The 25,756-nt window shown below is 41.9% G+C and overlaps 1 protein-coding gene across 1 annotated transcript in view; it reads right to left on the minus strand.

The window, feature by feature from the left end:
• prkd3 (protein kinase D3) overlaps window positions 1-25,756 on the minus strand; it is a 363,813-nt gene that overhangs the window by 29,548 nt on the left and 308,509 nt on the right. Inside the window, exon 13 of the mRNA XM_073050552.1 lies at window positions 7,103-7,379. Within this exon, the coding sequence (XP_072906653.1) occupies window positions 7,103-7,379 (277 nt within the window). The remainder of the gene's footprint in view (window positions 1-7,102; window positions 7,380-25,756) is intronic.

Below are 25,756 nucleotides of genomic sequence, written 5' to 3' on the forward strand. Positions count from 1 at the left end.
TGCAAGCCAGTTCTAGATCCACAAAGCAATGTCCTCTTGGATCCCATGCCTCTTTATTTTCTCAATAACCCTTGCATGGGGGACCTCATCAAACGCCTTGCTAAAATCCATATATACTACATCTATGGCTCTACCTTCATCAATGTGTTTAGTCACATCCTCAAAAAATTCACTCAGATGTGTTTAGTCAACTTGGAAGTAGAGAGAAATTTCAAAGGACGAAAGAGCCTGCAAATGCTGAAATCAGGAGCAACAAACCAATGCGGTAAAGCAACTCAATGGGTTGAACAGCATTTGTGGGGAGAACAGAATTGGCGATGTTTCAGGTTGAAACCCTGCATCAGAATTTTGAAACCACAGCATCTGGTGTGTTTGGCTGCATAACTCCAAGAGGCATGGATCACTGTGCGTTTAAAGTGAGCTCAAATAAGCTAAGGATTGAAAAGAAGTTCCCATAAATGAATAGTTATAAAAGTTATAACAAAATTACCACGTGGATAAACTTCAAGACTCTAGAGAGAGGAAAGAAGATTGTGGGTGTTGGCTCAGAGGTGTAAGGATTGAAACAACTTAGAGAAGGGGTATAAAATGGAAAGTGACCAGTGACAGTATTTTTGTGCTTAAAGGTGGGGACATTAACAAGTCCGTAAATTCTGTTAATATCAGTTGTCTTTTTTCATACAGAGATGGAAAGATTTTAATGAATGTATTAATGGATGGGGGAGGGGTGTGGTGAGATCACTGAAGGGCTGAGCAGAGCCAAGTTGCTGAGGAAGGATGAAGTGGAGACGAGTTGCTAACGAAGAAAAGGAAAAGCTGATGAGATCAGCAAGTATTAACCCAAGCGAAATGAAGTTGGGTGAAATGAGTCACTTCTACATTCAACATTCTTTCCCAATTTTGCACTCTCTTCAAAATTTACCATCCTTCTAATTCATAGCAAATATATAAAAACAGAAAACCAGAGCCTAAATGATTGCTGTGGGGCATCGTTGCCATTGACTTGAAAGAAAAAATCATCCTCTACTCTTAGCAAAAAGGTAATGGAATAACAGTAGTGCCTGAAGCCTGTTTGGCCTGTCTGACAAAACTCAAACGTCTGCCTTGTCCTATATCCATTCATGTTTTAGTCAATGAAAGTTTCTCAGACACTATGATTTAAAATTAACAATCAACTGTACAACAAATTGGCACATAGAATGTCTAGCTCCCTTCAAATTTAAACTTGCAAATAATTTTCCTGCTCTTATTCCAAATTCATGATCATGAATTTTTCTGACAAATCCATATCGAATCTTGTTGAATTCGTGAAAATTCAAGTTCATGGAATCAACTGACGACACCACCAACTGCCCCCCCCCCCCCCCCCCCCCCACCACCAACCTCCATTAACCATCCAAAAACTTTTCTGGATTGGGCTGACATAAATGTACTTCACAAACGTTTTTATTCTCTCTAGTTAACATAGTTTTCCAAATATTCGGCCTTTGCATGGATTCAAGCAAATTCCCAGTCACTGACATTAAGTTCTTTGGCTTGTAATTGACTTGCTCCTTACTTCATCTCTGGAAGCATGGAGTTCAGCCCGAGCTCTGCATCCATCATTAAAGAGCTTTGGGGTTAGAGAATGTTCACATTACCAGATTCTAGTGAATTCTACTGCACTATGCAAATAAAGGTCAAATTTGTTTGCTCTTGCTTCCTTCCTCTACATGTTTCTTTTGTGGCTTTGACAGAGCTCTGGAAGAAAATATATTTAATGCTCATTTTCTCCGGTGGAGGAAGTGGTGTGTGTGGACGTAAACCAAGAAAAAATAATAAAAATTGGAGGTGGCAGCTGATGGAAGAGAGAAAAACAAAACAATATCAAGTGAAGAAGTGAGAACAGCTGCCATTCATTGAAATGTATTAAACTATAGATATTTCTGTACATTGTAAAATGTGCTTGTTTCAATTCAACCGTCCAATTCAACTGGCCTGAAGACCTGCTTCAGCATTTGGCTGGAAGTTGGGCCATGCTATCATCATATTTGGATATCATCTTCAAAGTTATTTCCTGTTGCACAACTGAATTAATGCTTGGTAGGTGTGTGTCATAGTGCCAGAGGCTCCCCAATGGACCAAAGTTCAACCTTCACTAAGCCTTTTATTTGGTAAACTTCATAAACATTTGATTCCAAGTACAAAGCAACTATTTCTTAAAGAATAAGTTATTGGTCTCATCAGTTCTGCCAAACAGATGCACTGTAGAAACCTGGCAGCTCCCTTGATTAAAGAAAGTCAAATTATTCCACTGCCATTTCCAAGCTCTTTCAGTTAGCTGATGAGTGCAAAGCAGAGGGGAATATTGCAGAAAAATGATAAGCATTAAAACACTTTGAGTGTTCTGCGCTACTCTAGAAATGGGCTATGATAAATGTAGGCAGCAGTAAATAAAAACAGAACACTTTAGAAGGTCGAAAGACTTCTGGAGGTGTTTATCGTCATTTCCACGATCTCAGATCTGATGTTAACCTGTTACAATTAAGGCTGCTGGACAACTTTGCCTGGTTCAGTCCAGCCTGAAGCAGCTAAGCATCAGCAACATCAAGTCCCACTAATTATGACCAACACTGTGAGCCAGTGACTTGAACGTGCTAAAGCCAGAAATGCATCTTGGCACGCTGAGTGCCCAGCATTTGCTAGGTCCACAGTTGGATGGAAAGCAGAAGATCTCACTTTTCCCTTAAGGAGCCATGCGCACACACAACAATCATACACCGCTCACAGACAGTCCTACAATGATCAGTCCTCAAGGAAGGTGCAGGAAATAGATTACAAAACCTCACAGCGCTGAAAGCAATCCCTAGATCAACCCTGAACTGTCAGTCCTTCCTCTATTCATCTCTCCCGTCTGCCTTGGTAATATTTCCCTTCTGAACATGCAAAGCATTCCGGATCAAAATAACTTGACAGAATGAGCACACAAAATCAGTTAAATTCTAATTTCTCTCCCTCAGATTTACCACCTCTTTTGGAAAAGCACCAATTATCCTTCAATTACTTCCTCCAGCATTTTTTTTACGCTCCAGATTCCAAAATCTGCAGTCACGTGCGTCTCCTTCAACTGCATCTTTCGTGAGACCCTGTTATTCAGCTCAGTCATTACGTTTCCTCAATGTCAAGTTAAACTAAAAGCATCTGGTTAAATTAAAACCAGCACTGCACCAGCTCCCAAGATACTTTATTTCCAGAATCTTCAGCTACTCAACCTGCTCTCTCTTTGATTCCCCCTCCCCCCCCCCCCACGCACCAACTCACTCAATGGCATTTTTGTAGCTTCTACAACTTCCATACCATTCCAGTTAAAAAGATTGGTTTTTGGTTCTGCGAATACAAATAACTCAAGATAAAGCCCAAATGCTTTCTTTGAATTACTTAGAACAATACTGTATCGGGAAAACAACAAACAGAGTGAAAAAACACAAGGGCAGATATTTGCCCTTGGTTGCAAACATTCAGTATGTAATATGTAGATACATGCTGTACTCTGCTTCTGAAATTCAAGAACATCACAAGGCTCAGCAGGATTGAATTTTGCAAGGAACAAAATGCACCATACATTGTTATATCACAAGTTTGGTGCATGTGAACTAGGGTTGAATTTCAATACTAAATTGTCTTTAAGGGTTCTTCTCTTCATTTATTTCCTATGAAGTTATGCGTGGAGATGGAATGCAAATCTGTCACTGGACCAAATGATTTTCTTGTTTGGCAAGCTGATATAAGAGTGATCTGACATGAACAAACAAAGAGAGAATCTGCAGATGCTGGAAATCCAAGCAAAACACACAAAATGCTGGAGGAACTCAGCAGGCCAGGCAGCACCTATAGAGAAGAGTACAGTCAACGTTTCAGGCTGAGACCCGTCTGTAGGACTGGAGAAAAAAGGCTGAGCAATAGATTTAAAAGGTGGGGGGAGGGGGGAGAGAAACAAAAGGTGATGGGTGAAACCTGAAGGGAGAGGGATGAAGCAGAGATGGGAAGTTGATTGGTGAAAGAGATACAGGGATGGAGAAGGGGTAGTCTGATAGAAGAGGACAGAGGGCCATGGAAGAAAGTGGGGGAGGAGCACCAGAGGGAGGTGATGGACAGGCAAGGAGATGAGGTGAGAGAGGAAAAAAGGGATGGTGAAGGGAGGGCATTACCAGAAGTTAGATAAATTGATGTTCATGCCATCAGATTGGAGGCTACCCAGATGGAACATAAGGTGTTGTTCCTCCAACCTAAGTGTGGCCTCATTATGACAGTGGAGGAGGCCATGTATGGACGAATCAAAATGGGAGTGGGAAGTGGAATTAAAATGGGTGGCCACTGGGAGATCCTGCTTCTTCTGGCAGACGGAGTGTAGGTGCTCAGCGAAACGGTCTCCCAGTGTACATTGGGTCTCACCGATATACAGGAGGCTCTGACATGAATAGTTGTTTAGGTGTCCCTATTGGTAAGATGTAGAACACACAGCCATCTGAGTAGACCCAGGGGCACGTGGAATCAGCAAAACTATTCAAAAAGACTTCTTTCTCCAAAAATACCATGCAACTGTACTTCACCCGGCTGCCTTGGAAACACTTTGCATGGAGGAGTGGCAACACTGATTTCAAAAACGCTGAAAACTCTGAGATAGCTGCTAGAAAATCATCAGGTCAAGCAGCACGTGGAGAGGAACATTACAATTCAATGACCTTTCATTAGAAATGATGAACAAGAACCTAGTTCTGGTACAAGATAATTGACCTGAAACATCGCTCCTGTCTCCACATGCTGCCTGAACAATGAGAATTTCAGGCAGCTACTTTTCTTCAGATTTCCAGATAACCTAGTAAACCTTGCTTGGTACTTACAGTATTCATACATAGTACATCAAAATTGAAATAGGGGCTTTGTTGCCATGGGTCTATCTTTTTCCTCTTTAAAATTACAAAAAAAGAGGATTGCACAACTATTGTCTATGGACTATAGAAAAAAATGAAACTAAACAGTAATAAATCGCAGGTAGATAAAGGAAGGTTTAAACAATATATAAAGAACATATTTAAAATTTAAAACCTAAATTGGTATCTACAGAGCAAGATTGCAGATACTCTGGTTAAATGGACTAGAACTTGTTTCCCACAACCTTGAGTCTAGGCAGTTCCTCCCATCTCTGAAGGTTAGTATTCAGACTGTGTTTTTCTGAGTTGTAATTAACTTTAGGATCTCCTTCTCAGTGTGAAAGACAGGGAAAGGAGCGCTCCTTGTTCACTTTGGATGTGCACACGTGGGGACCTAATGAGAGTTGCTACAAGAGAGACAACAGACTGCAGATGCTGGAACCTGGAGAATTACTGAAGGAATTCAGGGGGTCAGGCAGCACCGAGAAAGGAAAATGTTTCGGTTCAGATCCTGCATCTGGATTCGGTCAGAAATGTTAAGCTATAATGAGGACTAAGGGCAATACCGCCAGGTTACTGGAAAGTGCATAATTTTTCTTACAAGTCCCTTAAACCCCCATTAATTTAATTTTCTTTTAACAGATGCTCCTCCTAAGGAGTATAACTAAACTAAAAACTTTTTTCTTTATGTTCATTCACAGGATTACTTCATTTCAAGGGAGTCTGTAATCACTAGCATTATAGTTGAATTGCCAATAGGCCAGAGAGGACATGGATGGCAAATTCATTATCTAGACTTTATTTCCAGATCTATCAAACAATACAGAATCAACTGATCACTGTACAAGCTGACAACTCATAAGATGCATAATAAAGATTCTGAACCAAATACGGATCAGCAGGGCAAAGTTCTGTCGTGAAATGCATTTTTGCATGTCTTTCCTGGTAATTTTCAACATCTGATTTTCCAATGATGTAGAATACTAACAAATCCAACATCCTAATCACTCAATTGTGAGGTTCAGGCTATCAATGCAAATTTGCTAATGAAAAAACAACCAGGGGTTCTCCCAAATAACACCCGGCAACGTGTCAGCAGCCGAGGGGAAATGATACTAGCGTGAGGATAATTTATTCTCCATTGGAAGTTATCAGAGCACGATCATTTAGCCTGTTACCTAGAGGGCAGCAACTTGGGAAATCAGCCAGTGTTCTGACCAGTGAATCCTCTCTGGACTCTCATTAAAAGGGAGATCAGGAAACAGAGAGAAGATTATCAGCATCATGAAGTCTGATGACATCCAACGCCACTGTGGATAAGGAGCCTCAACTGGCTCAGAAACTGTTATGGGTCTGTTTTAGGAGATGAATCAACAAGATTGAATTCACACTTCTACACTAACTTTCACACTATTGAAGCTCTAATCTGCCAGGGAGAGAGAAGATAAGCAAACTTAGTAGGTGTTAATAATGATAGTGAGTTTGTAATGAGAGTTTCTTAGAAAATCATGTTAATTTTGAACACTGCTGAGCCAGCAGCAAGCAATGGTAACATGCCAGAATTCAGGTGGTCATACTGAAACTTACTGATGCATTAACCAAAACTAAACTTAAGTACAAGTCCAGATCTAAGATATTTATTGTCTGGTGCAGAGAATGTGTGGCAGAGTGGTGGGAAAAAGCATGTGTGGGGGTGAAGAGAAAAGATGATAGAAAGAGAAAAAGTGGAGGACTGGTCATTGGGTATATTTAAAGTGAAGGTTGCTCAGTTTTTGATTAGTCAGGACATGAAACGTTACAAGAAGGCAGAAGGGTTGAAAGGGATAATAAACCAGTCATGATGAGATGGCAGAACAGACTTGATGGGCTGAATGGCCTAATTCTGCTCCCATCTCTTATGGTCTTATATTTATCCTGGGAAATCAAACAGATGGAACAACAGTCTCAGGTCTGCCTTTATCAATTTACCAAGGTTTTCTCATATAACAAGTGACTATATTCACAGGACCATCCAGATAAAATACATTATTAATCTCAATTGAACTGCATTAGAAAATAAAATGTTGGTATCTTCACAAAAAAAAGCATAACTACATTATGTAGTATAATTTGCCAATTAATCGTGTCTTTACATGGCACTTTTTAAAATCCTTTTATTGGCTCGACAAGTTAGAAGGATGAGAATCACTTACTGTGTTCTTTGCCTTGACCTGCTGTGGTGCAGACACTGGCTTGTGGGGTTACTGGCATCAGAGCTTGCCGGATAGCCTTTTCCCAGCTTTGAGCAACATCTAAACCTACTCCTGTGGCAGCCAGGGCGTGATTCTGGTAGTTGCCTCCAAGATTCTCTCCAACGTAATACACCATGGTGTCCGTTATTATCTCAAAACAATGAGGGTTGCTGCCTTGAGCCAGATTTGTAAAGTCCCGAGGTGGATCCAACTGCAGGATTTCTGACAGTGGGATTTCCTGAGTGACAGAGAGCAAATACATGTCTTAGAAAGAGTCTGCAACCATCATGAGGCCGTTTTCAAAACCTGCCGCATGCTACTTTGAAGGGCAACATAAATAAGACCAGAAATGTATTCTGTCCTTTGAGTATCCGCCAGTTATGCAGAGCCAACCCCAAAACGTTGAGCCAATAAGATTGAATCATTTCTCAACTTCCTGAGCAGTCTCTGAGTTTACAACTCTTAATGAAGGCGGTGGTGGTTAAACCAGAGACAGATGCATCAAAGATACTAGCACTTTGCTATAATTAGAGGCAGCAAGAGCTAACACAATGCATAAACTTTATAATGTGAGGCCAGGCTAAATCCTTTCAGTTCAGCAGCAGAATCTATGAACTCACGCTGAATGTACAGATCCCCTAAATTAAATAAGGGGGAAATCCCTACACAGATGGTGATAAAAGATGGTAAAATCCCATGCAAAGGGGATTAGTATTTTAGAACATCGCAATTGTAACCAACTGAAAGGAAACACAAGAATAATAATGCAGCAATTTCAGTTACTTTCTCAGATAAATGTTGCCAAATCATACGCAGAAGTCCAGAAAAAGTAAATCTAACAGCGGTTTACAAAACTGCAGTAGGCAGCAGTCGTTTCCATTTATACACAAGTACAATATTGTGGTTAAGTTACAAGATAGTAATCCAGGAGCCTGGAATAATAATACTGAAAATCCAATTGGGATCTCATCAAACCAGTTTATGAATCTGAATTCAGTTAATTTATCTGGAACACGAAGTTGGCTACCAACCAGCAAACTACAAGATTGTTTTAAGAACCCACAGACTTCCCTCGGGGAATGCAATCCGTTAAGTTACTGCAGACTCAAACTAATGTGGGGTGACAGGAAACAAACTGCCTCATAAGCCTCAGATCAAAGGTCAACAGGTCTGGACATTACAAGCACAAAGGACAAGAAGGGCAAAATTAAGTGTAGCTTTCCCAGCAGCCCATCTCACTTGAATATAATAAATTGTTTCTTTATTGTTGTCTATTTAATATTTCAGTAATATTGTAAATATATTGTTTGATTAGGTATTCTTTGTTGTCTACATAGTGCATTGCAGGTTATATGTAAAAGTACGTAAATGGCATAAGTCATCACGCCATGTCATTCGTACGTGCCTCGCTTAAAGTAAAAACTAAGATGCATTCTGGACTCCTGTCTTTGTCTTTTCATTAGTTTTATGCTTTGGAGTTACAAAATATAACATTTACAATTAGACACCATGTTGAATAGGTGTATAGTTACAATTCGACACCATGTTCAATAGTTGGTAGGTGAGACTAGAACTAGGGGACATTGCCTCAAGATTCAGGAGAGAAGATTTAGGATGGAGATGAGGAGAAACAGTTTTTCCCCAGAGAGTGGTGAATCTGTGGAATTCTCTGCCCAGGGAAGCAGTTGAGGCTTCCTCACTAAATATATTTAACAAACAGTTAGATAGGTTTTTACATAGTAAGGGAATTAAGGGTTATGGGGAAAAGGCAGGTAGATGGAGCTGAGTTAACAGACAGATCAGCCACGGTCTTATTGAATGGCGGGGCAGGGTCGATGGGCTGGATGGCCTACTCATGCTCCTATTTCTTATGTTCTTATACTGTCTGTTCAAAGATATTTAAATGTCAGATTCAACAGCAAGGTATCTTTTTAAAATGTCAAGCATGCATTTTTACATGGATACATCAGATAAAACAAGCTACTGATATTGACAATGTAACTGGAGATTGTGACAGCAAAAGGACAGGCTTAACACCAACACAGTGAGGATCAAAATTTGTGAACAACTCTCAACTCCCTCCACATTGACAGAACTGCTTTAACTGGGAAAGCCCGCTGGATTTCACTTGATAAAAGGGAGACACGAGATTCTGCAGATGCTGGAAATCATGTGTGTTGACAAGCTAGAATAAAATTGCTCTAAGGTTGAGGGTACAATGTTTGGTACAAGAGAGAACCATAGCAGAACTCAATACCTTCAGTAGCCCCTGGCAGCTCTGCAGAGATAGGACAACAGATAGTTCAGAAAGCATTTTTTTTTTGTCACAACCCACTGTTGTTCTACCAAATGCTTTGAAGGAAAGATTACTTACTGAGCAACACAGTTCAGAGAAGGTCTTTCCAGCCCTTTGAGTCACGTTGCCCCAGCATCCGACAAACTCATTTTTACCCTGACCTGATCACGTGACAATCTACAACGATCAATTAACCTACCTGGCACATCTTTGTACTATGGAGGGCCCGGAGAAAACTCATGCATTCCACGTGAAGGATGTGCAGAGACTCCTTACAGAACAGCACAGGAATTGATCTCTGAACTTTGGAAAGCCCGGAGCTGTAATGACATTACACTAAAACTACACTACTATGGAGCCAGTTTAAAATGCTCCTTAGATGATCCGAATAGTTGATACACATTTTCTTAACATGAGCCCTTTCAGCCCTCCAAAGCACAACCATAAATTTTAGCTGGTTCACAATTACCCCTAACTGTTGCTACTCCAACTAATTCACTCATCAAATCAACTGAGCATTAAATACTCCCAATTTATTACCATCAAGACCAAAGTCTATCATCTTATTTGTGAATGTCTCCAACACTTCTGCCCATTTCATTTATTTCCTCCATTCCTCAACTTAAGAACCTGCTCTAGCATGAAGTTCAGCATCCCCAACAAACCTGATTCTCTGGCTCTGGCCTCCAGAGGATCACCATCAACATGGACCCATCCTATGGAACTCAACTTCATCCCCTCTCCTTTTAAAAGAAAAAAAGAACCAAGAACCAAGCTGGAAACAGCATCTCTGATTCAAACACTCTAAACTCTTTTGTGACCTAGCACCCAAATCTTTGACAAGTACTTCACTTCAAGTGAAAGCTGTAACAGTCCAACACGCTGGCCACTGGAGTTTGATCTTCACTCATTCAACGTGGTGTACCAGTGTATGATGCAGCAGTGCCCTTGTCCAGTGACAAGAACAGGAAGATCATCCAAACATCATTATTAAAGACCCACAAGAAGGCACATATGATTTTAGGAAATGCAACACGTCAGACTTCATGCATGGCTGAATTGTTTAGCAGTTCACCTCAAACAAGCTCTCAAATATTTATGAGGTCCAGACAGTTGTTTTTAATCTCTTGCATTCTACAGTTGCCACAAAACAAAAAAAAAATGCACAGAACATGGCACAGTCTAGGCCTTTCGGCCTAAAATGTTGTGCCGACCCTTTAACCTCCAAGATCAACCTAACACTTCCCTCCCAGAGTTCTTTCATCCACATGACACGATGTGTCATACTTCAGTGATAATAAACATAATTCTGATTCTAGTTTAAAAGACTGTGTGCATTGACCCTATCTAAATGTTTAACTGTGAAGTCTAACTCGGTACAATTATTCCAGCAGAAGCAAAATTATCTTATATGTCTTAACCAAAATAACTTGCACTTAAGGAAGAATCCAACTTCAGCGGTGTATATTGTGTAGGAGTGTCAGTGCAAAGATTGACCTAAATGCCTGACTGGTATAGCTTCTTGACCTACACTGGGACTACAGGCCACAATTGCTCAGCCTGCAAATGGCAGAGGACGTGGCAGCACTGCAATAGAGACTGATAAACTGCAGGCAGGAGGACACAGTGTGGTGAAATGGGCAGACAATATTTAAAGCAGAAAAAGATGAAGTGGTTAAGTTTTACTCACAGGAATAACGAGCGGCAATTGAGAACAAACAGTATAGAGGAAACAGGAGCAGAGTAACCCGAGGGTGGGGTAAGAATGCCACAAATAAGGTGTAAACAATTCTGGGCTTCATCAGTAACGGCTCAGTATAAAAAGAAGGGAAATTAGATAGAAGCTTTGTTAAACTCCAGTCTAGCTTCAAACGGAGCACTGTGTTCAATTCTGCTTCCCTCATTCTAGGAAGGGCATGAAGCCACTTGCGAGGATCCAGAGAACATCCTGGAATGTACAGTTGCAAGGCCTGATTAAAGGGGCAGAGAATGTTTCCTTTCAAAAGGTTTGGGGAAAGCTTTGTTATAAAGTGATCGGGACTGGGTCTGGACAGCGTGTGCAGGGTAGGATGCCACTCCTAGTACCGAAGGGGTTGAGGATCACACGAATAAAGGGGACGACAATGGTCAAATGAGGAAAAGCTTTCATGCCGCGCGCATTGTGATAAGGAAGGAGCTCCCTACAGAAGTGAAGATGGTGGCAGTGCTTTTGAGAGGGAAGTGAATAAATAAGGTGAAGAAAAAAAATGCAAGACACTGGCGAAATCGCTGGGGTGGAAAACGAGTTGCTGTGGCAGAGAACTGGCTTAGACATAATGAGCTTAATACTCTTCTCCTGTGCTCTGATTCTGTACTCACCAAGGTCAGACAGAGACCAAAATTTACTTGTTGGTTTCCCTTCTGCCACTTGATACAAAACAAGTGACTCACTCTCACTGAAAGCTTACCCTGAAGGTGATGGCAGATAAGTGTCCCTCGGGGCTTAAATACATGTATTAAAAATGAATAGAGTCTAATATCTGTTATGCCCTGATAATATTTAACCATAATATGGTACTTCCGCATCCACGATTTATCTGTCAGCACGATTGTTTCTTCCTTGGGATTCAGTCAGATGGTCCTTTCAACTGGTGATCCATGAATATAAACTAGCAGTTACTCCAGGTTCCATCCAGTCACCACCTAATTACTTATTACAACACAAATGGCTGGCCCCATCAAGTTGCTAACGATAGCACTGACTCCTCTCCTTCTTCCCCTGTGACTTTGCAGCTGAGTAGAGATGGGCTAATAGGTTGGCATGGATGCAGTGGGCAATAAGGCCCAATTCTGTGCCCTATGACTATGAATCCGGGTGGCAGGGTGGCGATACGTCTCCACCGAAGGAGGTGTAATGCGCCCCTTCCCTCCGCTAGCCTGCAGATCACCATTGGGCAAGGTGTAGCATCTGCTTAGCCCTACCCCATCCGATCAGGGTCACACGAAGCCATGGGAGCAGGTGGTGGTATGAGCAGCTGGTGCACATCACAAGTCCTGGTTATGTGACCACTGACCAAGCAATCTCTGAATGATATTGATAATGGCTGGAGTTACCCATCTTGTAAAGACACTGCCTAGAAGAAAGCAACAGAAAACCACCTCTGTATAAAAATTTGCCATGAACAACCATGGTCAAAGACCATTATCGCCCACATCATACGACACGGCACGTAACGATAGCGATGATGATTAAGACAATGACTGATTCTCTCTTACATGGGTATTAACTCCATTTGTGATTCTTTTTTGCCACTAACCCAGATTAGGGGCAATTTAGTTTCAGTAATTAATCCACAAGCACATCTTTTGAATGCAGAAAGCAACCAATGCAGGAACAGGGAGAATATCCAAACTGCAGCCAGGTAGGATCGAACTCGGGACAGTGAAACGGTGAGATAGCAGTGCTAACCACTGCACAATCATGCCATCATATAACAGCACCCAGTGCTGCTGATGTACTTTAAAGTACTTTAGAAGTACATTTTCTGTGGTTTACAAAAAAAAAACATCTCAGTGCAAACAATGTTTGATCCCATGAGCATTCATCTTCATGTGGGCAAAATTTGAAAAGTGTATCAAAGTTGCTGCTTAAGGTGGTGATTCACTTCTGAACTATGCACTCATCTAAGAGATAAGAAAGCAATAATGTAAGACTGAGTAAAATTCATGACTGAGTAATTTGCGAGAGAGCCCAGGGAAAGAAATGCCCCAACACACTTTACTGTAAGTTCAAATTCAAAAACTATACCTTCCACAAAGCGTCTTGATTTAAAATCTTTGTCTCACTTTTACTTTCAGTTCAATGCCACTTCAAAGTGAACCTATGAGGAGTGTAGAGAGACAGTGAGGGGTGGGATGTAGTGTGAGGATAGCTGCGGTGACATAAAGGTGCCAGGCTAAACAGCAAACAGAAGAACTGGATGGGATCAGGTGAGGGAGACTGAGTGCGAGATTAGGTTGGGCAAAAGATCAGGAAAGAGTTGGGGGAAGGGGAAGGGGGCATTGGAAGTAGTGTGCCGACAACAAAGTGCTGCATTTAGGGAGCAGAAGGATAAAAGTACATCGTGTCAAACAGGTAGCAGAGACAGCATAGGGAATGCGCAAGCAGGAGAGAAGTAGTGGACAAAGCACAAACAAGAGAAAATCTGCAGATGCTGGAAATTCAAGCAACACGCACAAAATTCTGGAGGAACTCAACAGGCCATGCAACATCTATGGGAAAAAAAAAGAAAAGTCGATGTTTCTAAATGTCAACTATACTTTTTTTCCATAGATGCTGCCTGGCCTGCTGAGTTTCTCCAGCATTTTGTGCGTGTTGATGAGAGGTACTAGATACAGCCCAGTCCATTACAGGCAAATCCCTCCCCATCATTGAGCACATCTCCAAGAAGTGCTACCACAAGAAAGCCACATCCATTATCAAGGACCCCACCATCCTGGCCAAATCTCTTCTCATGACAACCATCAGGCAGAAGATACAGGAGCCTTAAGGCCCCGCACCATTTTGTTCAGGAACAGATATTACCCTACACCCATCAGGCTCCTGAACTAACAGAGATAACTTCAATCAATCACCACTACTGTGAGCTAATTCTACGACCTACAGACTCACTTTCAAGGTCTCTACAGCTCACATTCTCACTATTATTTATTTACTCTTATTTTCACATTTTGTCTTCTTTTACACATTGACTGTTTGCCAATCTTTGTTATTTACTGTATAGCTTTTTGTAAGTTCTATTGTATTTCTTGCCTGCAAGAAGATCTATCTCAAGGTAGTATATGAAAACATATACATTCTTAAACGTACAGTATATGTATGAAGGGTGAAATGTCTGGGCTTGGTATGGGACAGGAGGACTGGGAATGTACTTGCAGTCACTTTTGACTTCAATTCGTTGTTTTTAAGCCAAGACTGAAAGGAGAAATTTAGCTGCAAGAAAGCATCTACGGTGCACACTCAGAGACTCTGTGGTCTGGAGTGCAGGCAGCATTTGTTAGAGAAGCAGCAACAGCTCCAACATTTGACACAGATGACGTGGCGCAGGGCATTTTTATGGCTACATCCAGCCTGCAATGGTGATCTGAGGTAAAGAGCAGCAAAAGCAAAGAAACTGTATGCATCCAATCGGCGTACAAGTCGAAAAATAATATAGCAATGGTAAAAATGTAATTGGAACAAAGGATTGAATGAGCATTTACAGCCAAAGTTCAGGTAAATAAAACTCACATTGATTTATACAGTTTAAAAATAAGTTTTAAAAACTGAAAATGAACTATCCTAGGATCAATCACTATGAAATGGTAAGAACAAAAGAATTATGAGGAAGAATGAGCCAGTTCATGATTGATAATCTACCTTATTTCCATTTTTTACTGATATCCTTTGATATACCTCAATTGTCTTAATATGCAGCCACATATCACCATATCTCAATAAAAAGACATTGAAGGAGTATGCTGGATCTAAAACTCATCTGCCTTTGTGCTCCATTTAACTTCATCTGGTATATAATCAAAATGGTGAATAAGATGGGGTTAATGGAAAACAATTCATTGTAGATACTTCCAACTTAATCCAAGGTAGAAAAAGTGATTAATTTTTTTTTGCATGTCTTACGGAAAAAAACAGTTTTTATGATTTGAGTATGTGATATCACTTCCATGAATTCCACACACATCATTTCAACTCCATGAAATATTCAAGTCTCTTAGATCTTAACTTGATTTTAACTGGCAGTCACTCATCTCCAGTTATCACAATTGACACTTATAAAATCAATGCCTACTGCAAAACCAGGTTAAAAAGACTTACCAGAAGTGCTCTGAGAGAGATCAGTACAACTCAATAAAGTAAAACTGTATTATCAGCCCCTTACGGCAACACACTTGAAAGCAGCGGTGGGTATCAACTAAGCGAGTAAACAAGAAAGCCTAGTCTGAATGGCACGTGGGCCAAGTGGCCACTTAAATACGCCTCTGAACAAATTGGTAAGAATGACATTAGTGCTGAGCCAAGAGCAGATTTCTCTCTCTCTCTCTCAACCACATTACATGTGTGACTGGGAAAAGCTTAAAAGAGGAACCGGGAAAAAAACAGAAGTAATCCAAAACACCCTGCTTTCCCCCCTCTCCTTATACCCCTCTACTTTCTCTTTTACTCAATTTTTGTTAATTCAAAAAGTACAATTTATACAGATTTTCTGTTGCTTAGCTTTGCATTTCCCTCCACCTTTCTGAACCTTTAGTTTACTTACTTTTCTTCTCATTATTAACGTTGTATTTCAGCTTGAATGAGATTTCCTCCCTTTAAGGCACGGAACAATAGTGATTTGTAGGCAGCAGCATATCTTTCATTGTGAATTATGACACAATGCTGCTTAAGGAAATATAAATGCTGCAAAAATCATCTGGTCTGAATGCTTGGAAGTTGCATCATTGTCATTGCAAAATATATAGTCCCTATAAATGCTCGTAACTGGCTAAGTTTCTACAGTTCTGATTTAATTTAATTATGTCACTTCATTTACTCAAACAAAAAAGGGGTTGACAAAGCAATTACTTAAATATTCCAATATATTCACAATAATTGAAAATGCCTGGGTTCATTAAAAAATATTCCAAAACAAATATAGGAACTATTTAAATCTCCCACAGAATAATGCATTGGTTAAAACATCTGACCGTTATTCGCTGCCTACTAGCAAAGCAAATCTCAAATTTTATGTCATTTAAGTTCAAAGCAAGTTTACTATTAAAGTAGATATGTCACCATATTCAAATTGAGTTATTTTCCTGTGGCATACTCAAAACATCCATAATAATAATCATAGTGGAATTAATGAAAGACCACACCAACTTAAGCATCCAACAACTATTTCTGAACCTAGCAATGAGAGTCCTGAAGTTCCTGTACTTCTTCCTAATGGCAGCAACGAAAAGAGATTATGTCCTGGGTGGTGGAGGTACCTGATGATTGATGCTGCCTTCCTGCAACATCACTTTGTGTAGATGTGCTCCATGGGTGGGAGGGCTTTACCCATGAAGGACTGGGCTGTGCCCTCTACGTTTTGTAGGATTTTCTGTTCAAGGGCATTGTTATTTCCATACCAGGCTATGATGCAGCCAGTCAATATACTCTCCACTACACATCTATAGAAGTTTGTCAAAGTTTTAGATATCATGCAAACTCCTAAGTAGAGGTGCTGACAAGCTTTAATCATAATTGCACTTACCTGCTGGGCCCAGGGCAGGTTGTCCGAAGTAATAACACCTCGGAATTTAAGGTTGCTGGCCTTCTCCACCACCGATCCCCAAATGAGCAATGGCTCGTGGTCTTCTGGTTTCCTCATTCTGAAGTCAATAATCAGCTCCATGGTCTTGCTGATAGTAAGAGGTTGTTGCACCACCCAGATTTTTCATCTCCTTCCTTTATGCTGATTCACCAACACCTTTGATTCAGTTTGCAACAGTGGTGTCCATCAGCAAACCTGAATATGGCATTGGAGCTGTGCTTAGCCACACAGTCATCGGTGTAAAGCAAGTAGAGCAGGGCCTAAGCACACAGCCTTGTGGTGCTCCTGTGCCGACGTAGATCATGGAGGAGATGTTGTTGCCAATCCAAAAAATGACTGGGAACTGAAGTGAGGAAATTGAGGATCCAACTGCGAAAGGAAGTGTTGAGACCAATATGGTGAAGCTTATTTGTTCGTTTTGAGGGGATGAGCAGTAGTCGATAAGAAGCATCTGATGTGTGCATCTTCACTGTCCAGATGTTCTACGGTTGAGGAAAGAGCCGATGAGATGGCACGAGCTGTGAACCTGCTGCTCTGATAGGCAAATTGGAGCAGATCCAAATCGCTTCTCAGGCGGGAGTTGATATGTTTCATCACCGTTAAATTTGGTATCAATTGGCTTAAATCAGCCATCCTGACCATGCTCCACCACAAAGAGCAAATAGTGACTTATATCAGAAGAGACTCTCTCAAATTTTTGAGGATGTTAATTCGGTGGATGTCTGGGACTTCCAGCAACACGTGGACCAACATTCAGAATCACAGAAACATAGGAAATCGACAGCACATAACAGGCCCCTCAGCTCACAAAGTTGTGCCAACCATGTAACCTCCTCTAGAAACTGCCTCGAATTTCCCTACTTCATAGCCCTCTATTTTTCTGAGCTCCATGTGCCTATCTAAGAGTCTCTTAAAAGACCCCATTTTATCCGCCTCTACCACCTTCTCTGGCAATGATTTCCATGCATTTCTGTGTGGAAAACTTACCCCTGACATCCCCTCTGTACCTACTTCCAAGCACCTTAAATCTATGCCCCCTCATGCTAGCCATTTCAGCCCTGGGTATCCACACGATAAATGCCTCTCATCATCTTATACTTGGGCTTGATTATAAAGAAGAAGATTCACTGTGCAGAACTTTCCTCTTTACAGATAGTTTCTTAGTATTATAGAATGTATGGAGAGAAAGCCACACAACTGGCATCGACCACTATATGATCACTTTTGGCACTTAGCAATATACTCAGTGGCCACTTTATTAGATACACCTGCTCATTAATGCAAATATCTAATCAGTCAAGCATGTGGCAGTAAAAACATGCAGAAATAGTCAAAGAGTTTCAGCTGTCGTTCAGACCAAACACGAGAATCGGGAAGTGACTTTGACTGTGGATTGATCATTTGTAATAGATGGGGTGGTTTGAGTATCTCAGAAACTGATCACCTGAGATTTCCACACACAACAGTATTTAGAGTTTACAGCGAATGGTGTGGGGGAGAAGAATGTCTAGTGAGCAGCAGTTCTGTGGGCAAAAATGAGAGAGGTCAGAGGAGAATGGCCTGACTGGTTCAAACTGACAGGAAAGTGACAGTAACTCAAATAACCACACGTTGCAACAGTGGTGCACAGAAGAGCATCTCTGAATGCACAAGTCAAACTTTGAAGTGTATGAGGTACAGCAGAAGACCACAAATATACACTAAGTGGCCACTTTATTAGGTACAGGAGGTACCTCTGAGTGTCTACTTGAGTTGCTTTGTGTTATCAGGGATAGAATGAAGGCCTTGACTTTTGTGGAAGTGGGTCTGGAAGTTGACATGTTCACCCTCTCTGTAAGTTGCATCTCCCCCATTAGCCACATGAGCTGATCTACTTAAAAGGGAGGTAAACATGGACAGTGGACACACAAGTAGAATTGAAAGAAACTGCCATTAATTTGAAGGGGACAGTGGAGGCAAAAGTTGTTGAGAGGAGCCTCTAATGCAGTTTCAACATAATCAGAGTGGACTACAAATTCAATGCAATTTGACATAACAGATTTGTGGTAAAACCAGTTAACCTCTGACAACAGAGCAGTGTGATCTATCAACTGGGCAATCCTGTCTCAATCAGCCGACAAATTTGGCCATTGTTTACCTTTCAAAAGCAGACAGCTCAGTGAAGAATGATTTACGTGGAATCAGAGATTTCTCTAAAGCCAATACTGATTGATGAAGTGAGTATTGACAAAAGCGGTTCTGAGAGCATCAAGCAACGTCCAGTTAGAAGAAGGATGGGAAAGAAACGATGCACAAGTGCTCCAAGCGAAAGCAATATTATATACTGTATTGCAGTACTGTGGTGAACTACATATACCTGTCTGGACACGCCCCCCCCCCACCCCCAGCTGACTGCTCCTGTGGCTCCTCCCATGGACCCCGGTATAAAGGCGATTGGAGCCTGAGCCCTGGTCTCAGTCTCCAGGATGTAGTGTGGTGGTCAATTGCTGCTGGTTCTTTCTTCCAGCCAATAAAAGCCTATATCTCGCCTCACATCTCAGAGAGTTATTGATGGTGCATCAATAGTTGTAGGTGGAGAAGTACAAATTAATAGAAGATGTACAGCAAGTCCAGGTCAAAAAGCTGCTTCTGCCATGATCACAGACAACACAACCTGCTTTAGTTCAGAGTGTGGGGTAGAGGTCAGTTTGCCTTGATCAGGATGGGGAGACTAAAGGAATCCCAACTGAAGTTAATTCTATCAGAAGACCAACAAGCCCCATAACTTGATGATTATTTTTTTTCCCAGCATTATTCACAAAGAGAACCTTTGGCCCTGAGACGGCAGCCAATCTGGGAGCAGAGCACCTGAAGGCTGATGGCAGGAAGGTCACCTGCACCAGCAACTCCTGCAGCATACCCGGCAAGACCACAAGACAACGGAGCAGAATTAGGCCAAACTCATCCCAGTTTATAAACTCTCATGTTCCTTTGAACCAAACCAGCCAAGTCAAAAGGGAGACCCTGGTACATGGATAAAGCAGCATCTCCAGACCGATTTTTTTTATTGTCCATTCTCTTTTTGGGGTTTTGGTGCTTCAGGTAACACTTGATTGCTCATCTCAGGAATATGCAATGAGCTACCCCCTAAACTCTCTGCTCCCACAGTACTGATCAGATTCAGATTTATTTATCACAGGTGGATCAGAACATTAGGGTTAGGGTTGTCATTTGTATTAACAGCCAGCTCAGCCAAGGATGTACTGGGGGCACCCTGGTGGCAACAGAGTATGCCCACAATGTTCAGCAGAACAATCCAAACAGTAACAACGAGGCAACAGTAAAACAAGCCCCTTTCCCAACCTTCCACCCACTCATATACACAAACAGACAGGTTCCTCCAATCCCAGGATAGGCTGCCTCCAGGCCTCCAACGTAATAGCCACAGCCTACATACCGCTCTTACACATCTGGGGAAGAAGGCTGCTTAGGTGAGAATGTTGTCCTTGGACTAAAGTTCAGCATTCAACACCAGAATTCCATCCAGGCTCAACAAGAAGCTCAGAGACCTTGGCCTTCACCCTGCTTTGTGCAGCTGGATCCTGGACTTCCTGTCAGATCACCGGCAGGTGTTAAGAGTGGGCTCCCTCACCTCTAACCCCTCTGACTCTCAACACTGGAGCCCCTCAGGGCTGTGTACTGTCCCCTCCTTTACTCCCTATATACCCATGAATCACAGCTCTAATCTGCTAATTAAATTTGCCGACAACACTACATTGACTGGCCTTATCTCAAACAATAACGAGGTGGCCTACAGGGGAGAAGTCATCTCTCTGATGCAGTGGTGTCAAGAAAACAACCTCTCCCTCAATGTCACAGAAACAAAGGAGCTGGTTGTGGACTACAGGAGGAATGGAGATAGGTTAACCCCTACTGACATCAATGGATCTGAGGTCAAAAGGGTAAACAGCTTTAAGTTCCTCAGCATCCACATCACTGACAACTTCACGTGGTCTGTACACACCAGCAGTGTGGTGAAAAAGACACAACAGCACCTCTTTCACCACAGATGGTTGAGGAAGTTTGGTATGAGCCCCCAAATCCTAAGAACTCTCTACAGGGGCACAATTGAGAGCATCCTGACTGGCTGCATCACTGCCTGGTATGGGAACTGTACCTCCCTTAATCACAGGATTCTGGAGAGAGTGGTGCTGACAGCCCAGTGCATCTGTAGTTGTGAACTTCCCATGATTCAGGACATTTAGAAAGACAGGTGTGTAAAAAGGATGTGAAGGATCCTTGGGGACCTGAGTCACTCCAAAGACAATCTATTCCAGCTGTACCACAGCACAAAAGCTAGGACCAACAAGCTCCAGGACAACTTCTTCCACCAGGCCATCAGACTGATTAACTCATGCTGATTTGAGTGTGATCTATGTTACATTGACTGTTCTATTTATTATAAATAACTATGATTGCACATTACACATTTAGACGGAGATGTAACGTAAAGATTTTTACTCCTCATGTATGTGAAGGATGTAAGAAATAAGGTCAATTCAATTCAACCCTAGGACAGGCCGCCTCTGGCTTCCAACCCCAGTCATTCTGCCTGTTTTACAGAGAATGAACATTTAAGTTGGTGAGGACACCCTATCATTTTGGCCTTCACAGATATAACAATGAAGGTGGGAGTTTTTAAAGAATTATTTAGAGACATACCATGATAAGAGGCCCTTCTAACCCAACAAGCCTATGCTGCTCAATTACATCCATGCGACTAAGCAACAAACCCATACGTCTTTGGGACGTGGGAGGAAAGCACAGAGCCCAGAGGAAGCCCGCGCAGTCATGGGGAGAACATTCAATCTCCTTACAAACAGTGGCAGAACTGAACCCGGGTCGCTGGCACTGTAAAAGCATCACTCCAAACTCTACTCTACCGTGCCACCTTATGAAGTTGCAACTACACTTCCAAACATTGCACATTTCCAACTGGAGCATCCAAACACATTGAACACTAAATTGTCCACGTCAACAGCTGAAATAGCTCCTTCAGATAGTGCATTGTAATGCTGCACCGCACCAAACCAAAACACAAAAACACCAGTTGGCCACCTTAAACTTTCCCCATCAGTCAATGCGATCATGACTGCTCTACACTGGCCTCAAACCCTGTTCCATTTCCCCATGACAGTACTCTTGCAAATAAATTTAAGTTTTGATTATGGGGAATGTCACAGTAGTGATAAGAGATGAATTTTCTGAAGGATCACCCAGGGAGGCTTTATTGGTGAAGATGAGAAATAAAAAGGGGGTGAGATTGCCGAGATTGTACTATAAGCCTCCAACAAGAACTAGAAGAACAAACAAACAGGGAGATTCCACTGAGTTGCAAGAATAATTGGGTTGTTTTAGTAAGGGAGTTTACAGAGACAGAAACTGCCATATCATTTAGGTCTTGGATGGATTAGAATTTGTTAAGTGCATTGAAGAAAGTTTCCTTGTAATATATAGAAGTCCTTACTAGAGAGAGGGAAAATTTCAACCTACCCTTGGGTACTAGGGTGGGGTAGGTGACTGAGGTGACATTAGGGAAGCCTTTGAGACCAGCGACCATGGTTCGATTGGTTTATGTTGCAAATAGAACTGGTTCAAGTTCTAAACTGGCCCAGGACGAATTTTGACATATGCCACAGGAGCTTGCATAGGTTGAGTGGAGTAGGTAGTTTGAACACAAAGGGACAAACGGGAGGCTTTTAAAGGCGAAATCAGGAGAGCTCAATGTCAGCATGTTTCTGTTAAAATCAAGGACAAGACTAGTCGGAGTAGAGAACAATGGGTGTCAAAGGATACTGAGGTCCTAGCCAGGAAAAGGAAGCATGGATCAGGTGCAGGCCGCTGGGATCAAGTGAATTTCTGAAGGAGCACAAGGGATGTAGAAGTGTACTAAAGAACGAAATCAGGAGGGCAAAAAAAGAGGCTTAAGATAACTTTAGCAGAGAAGATTAAGAACACCTTGGAACTAAAATGAGGAGGTCTTGGGGATAGCCTGCATTACAGCAGAGCAGTTGGTGAATGTCTTAATCTCCAAGCCCTGACCAGGAATATCCAAAAGCTCTGTGAGAGACGAGAGAAGAAATCGTAGAAGCTCTAGCTGAGATACTTACTTCATTGTTCACCAGTAGATGCCAGCAGACTGTAAAATAGTAAATGGTGTGTCTTTATTTGAAGGGTAGCAAAGAAAAACTTGAGAAGTATAGACTAATAAATCTACCATCTATGGCTAGGAAGTTATTGGAGAGGATTCTGAGGGTTAAGATATTCATACATCTGGAAAGACAGATTAATTAGGAGTAATCAGTGCAGTTATGTGCAGGGCAGATTATGTTCTCTGAACTTCACTGAGTTTTTTGACTAAGTGATTAAAAACGTTGATGAGGACAGGGCGGTAGATGTGGTTTATATGGATGTCAGTAAGGCATTTGATACAGTTCCATGTAAAAGGCTATTCTAGAAGGTGAGGTCGTATAGAATCCAACGAGGGTTAACTAATCGGATATACAATTGGACAGATGATAGAAAGGTCATAGTAGAAGCATGGTTCTCAGATTGGAAGCCTGTAGTTAGTGATAGGCCTCATGCGTAAATGCTCAGGATATTGTTGTTTGTCATCCAGATCAACAATTTGGATAAGAATATGCAAGAAATGGTTAGTACGTTTGCAGATGACACTACAGTGGACAATGAATAAGGCTGTCAAAAGTTAGAGGGGATCTTGATTATCTGAGTGGGCCAAGGAAATTTAATTCGGGTAAGTGTGAGGTGTTGCATTTCCCAGAGTCAAATCCAGAACTTTCACAATGAATGGCAGGGATGGGGAGTTTTGCAGAACAGAAGGACCTTAGAGTACTAGCATGTAGTTCTCTGAAATTGCAGCCACAGTTAGACACCATGGCTATTGGCATGCTGGCTTTCATAAGTCCGGGCATTGAGTATTGAAGCTGTGAATGCATAGTGCAATGAGGTGGCACTTCAAATTTCAAAAGGCAAAGAAAGTAAATTATCAAAATACATGTATGTCACCACATACAACTGTGAGATTCATTTTCTTTCAGGCATACACAGTAAATCCAAGAAACACAATAGAATCATTGAAAGACTGGACCCAAGAGGACAGACAACCAATGTGCAAAAGACAACAAGCTGTGTAAATACAAAATAAAAAATAAACAAATAGGCAATAAATATCAAGAATATGAGCTGAAGAGTCCTTGAGAGTACGTGCACAGGCTATGTAAACAATTCAGTGATGAGGCGAGTGAAGTTATTCCATCTGTTCCAGAACCTGGTGACATGAGTCCTGAGACTCCTGTGCCTTCTTCCTGATGGCAGCAGTGGAATGAGGGCATGTCCTGGGTGGCGGGGGTTCCATGATGATGGATGCTGCTTTCCAGCGACAGTGCTCTGTACAAACATCCTCAATGGTGGAGAGGGCTTTACCCATGATGTACTGGACCATATCCACTCCTTTTAGTTGGCCTTTCCATTCAAGAGCATTGATGTTTCCCAACAAGGACTGGCTCATGGTCCTGCGGTTTCCTCCCCATGAAGTCAATAATCAGCTCCTTCGTCTTGCAGACATTCAGTTAAGAGGTTGATTTGGCACCACTCAGCCAGATTTTCAATCTCCCTCTTATGTGCTGATTCATCACTAACCTCTCAAAGCACCTCAGCACAGTGGATGTAAGTGTCACTGAACAGTAGTCATTGAAGCAAGTTCCCACGTCCTTCATTGGTATAATTGAAGCAGGTGGGACGCTCAGACTGCCGAAGTGAGAGGTGAATGCTTTCAGTGGACACTGCAACCAGTTGATCAGCGCAGCTCTTCAATAATCGGCCAGGTACCCCATCTGGACCAGATGCTTTCCATGCGTTCACCCTCCTGAAAGATGCTCTCTTGTGGGCCTCAGAGACTGAAATCACAGGGCCACCAAGGGCTGTGGGAGCTCGTGAAGGGCCTCTGTGTGTTGATGGTCAAAGTGAGCATAGAAGGCTTTGAGTGCTCTGGGAGTGAAGCCCTTGTTGTCACCTACGTCACCTGGTTTCACTTTGTAAGAGGTAATAGCATAAAAAAATCTTGCTACACTTGTCGAGGGTCCTTCAGTGATTCAAGCTTAGTCCGGAATTCCCACTAAACATGTGAGATGTCTCTCCAGAGATTCTTGGAATATTGCATTCTATTTTACTCACCCTGCAACAGGAAAGGTTTTATTCAACTGAAAATATTTATAAGGAGCTTCCAGGAATTGAGGCACTGAGCAACAAGGAAACATTGGATAGGCTAGGATTTTACACCTGAGAGTGTTAGAGACTGAGAGGTGATATTATAGAGGTGCATGAAATCATGAGGGGCAAACATAGGGTGAAAGCACTCAGTCTTTTCCCCAGAGTTGGGGTATCAAGAACTAGAGGACAAGCTTAAGGCGTGGGGGGGGGGGGGGGGGAGACTTAAGCCAAATTTAAGGAACAACACTTCTAAATAAAGGGTGGTATCTATGTGGAATGAGCTGGCAGAGGAAGTGCTTGAAGCCGGTACAATAACCTTTAAAAGACATTTGGATAGATGCATGGATTGGAAAGGTTTAAAAGATTAGGGGACAAATGTTGGCAAATGGGACTACCTTGGATGGGACATCTTAACTGGCAGGGATCAGATGGGCCAAAAGGCCTTTTCCCCCTACTGTATGACTCTGTGACTCCATAATTATCTATCTCCACCTTAAATATATCTAACAATCTGGCCTCTATCACCCTCAAGGGCAAGGAATTCCAGAGATTCACCACCCTTTAAGACAGGTGCTCCACCCTTTTTTATGCCATGGAGCCTTACCATTAAATGAGGGGTTTGTGGACCCCAGGTCTAAGAATTACTTGCATCTGGATGCAGCATCCCTTTGCACAAGCAGGGTAGCCAAATAAGGGTTCATGTAACAATATAAAGTA

Source organism: Hemitrygon akajei, chromosome 7, assembly GCF_048418815.1.
Source record: "Hemitrygon akajei chromosome 7, sHemAka1.3, whole genome shotgun sequence".
NCBI lineage: Eukaryota > Metazoa > Chordata > Chondrichthyes > Myliobatiformes > Dasyatidae > Hemitrygon > Hemitrygon akajei.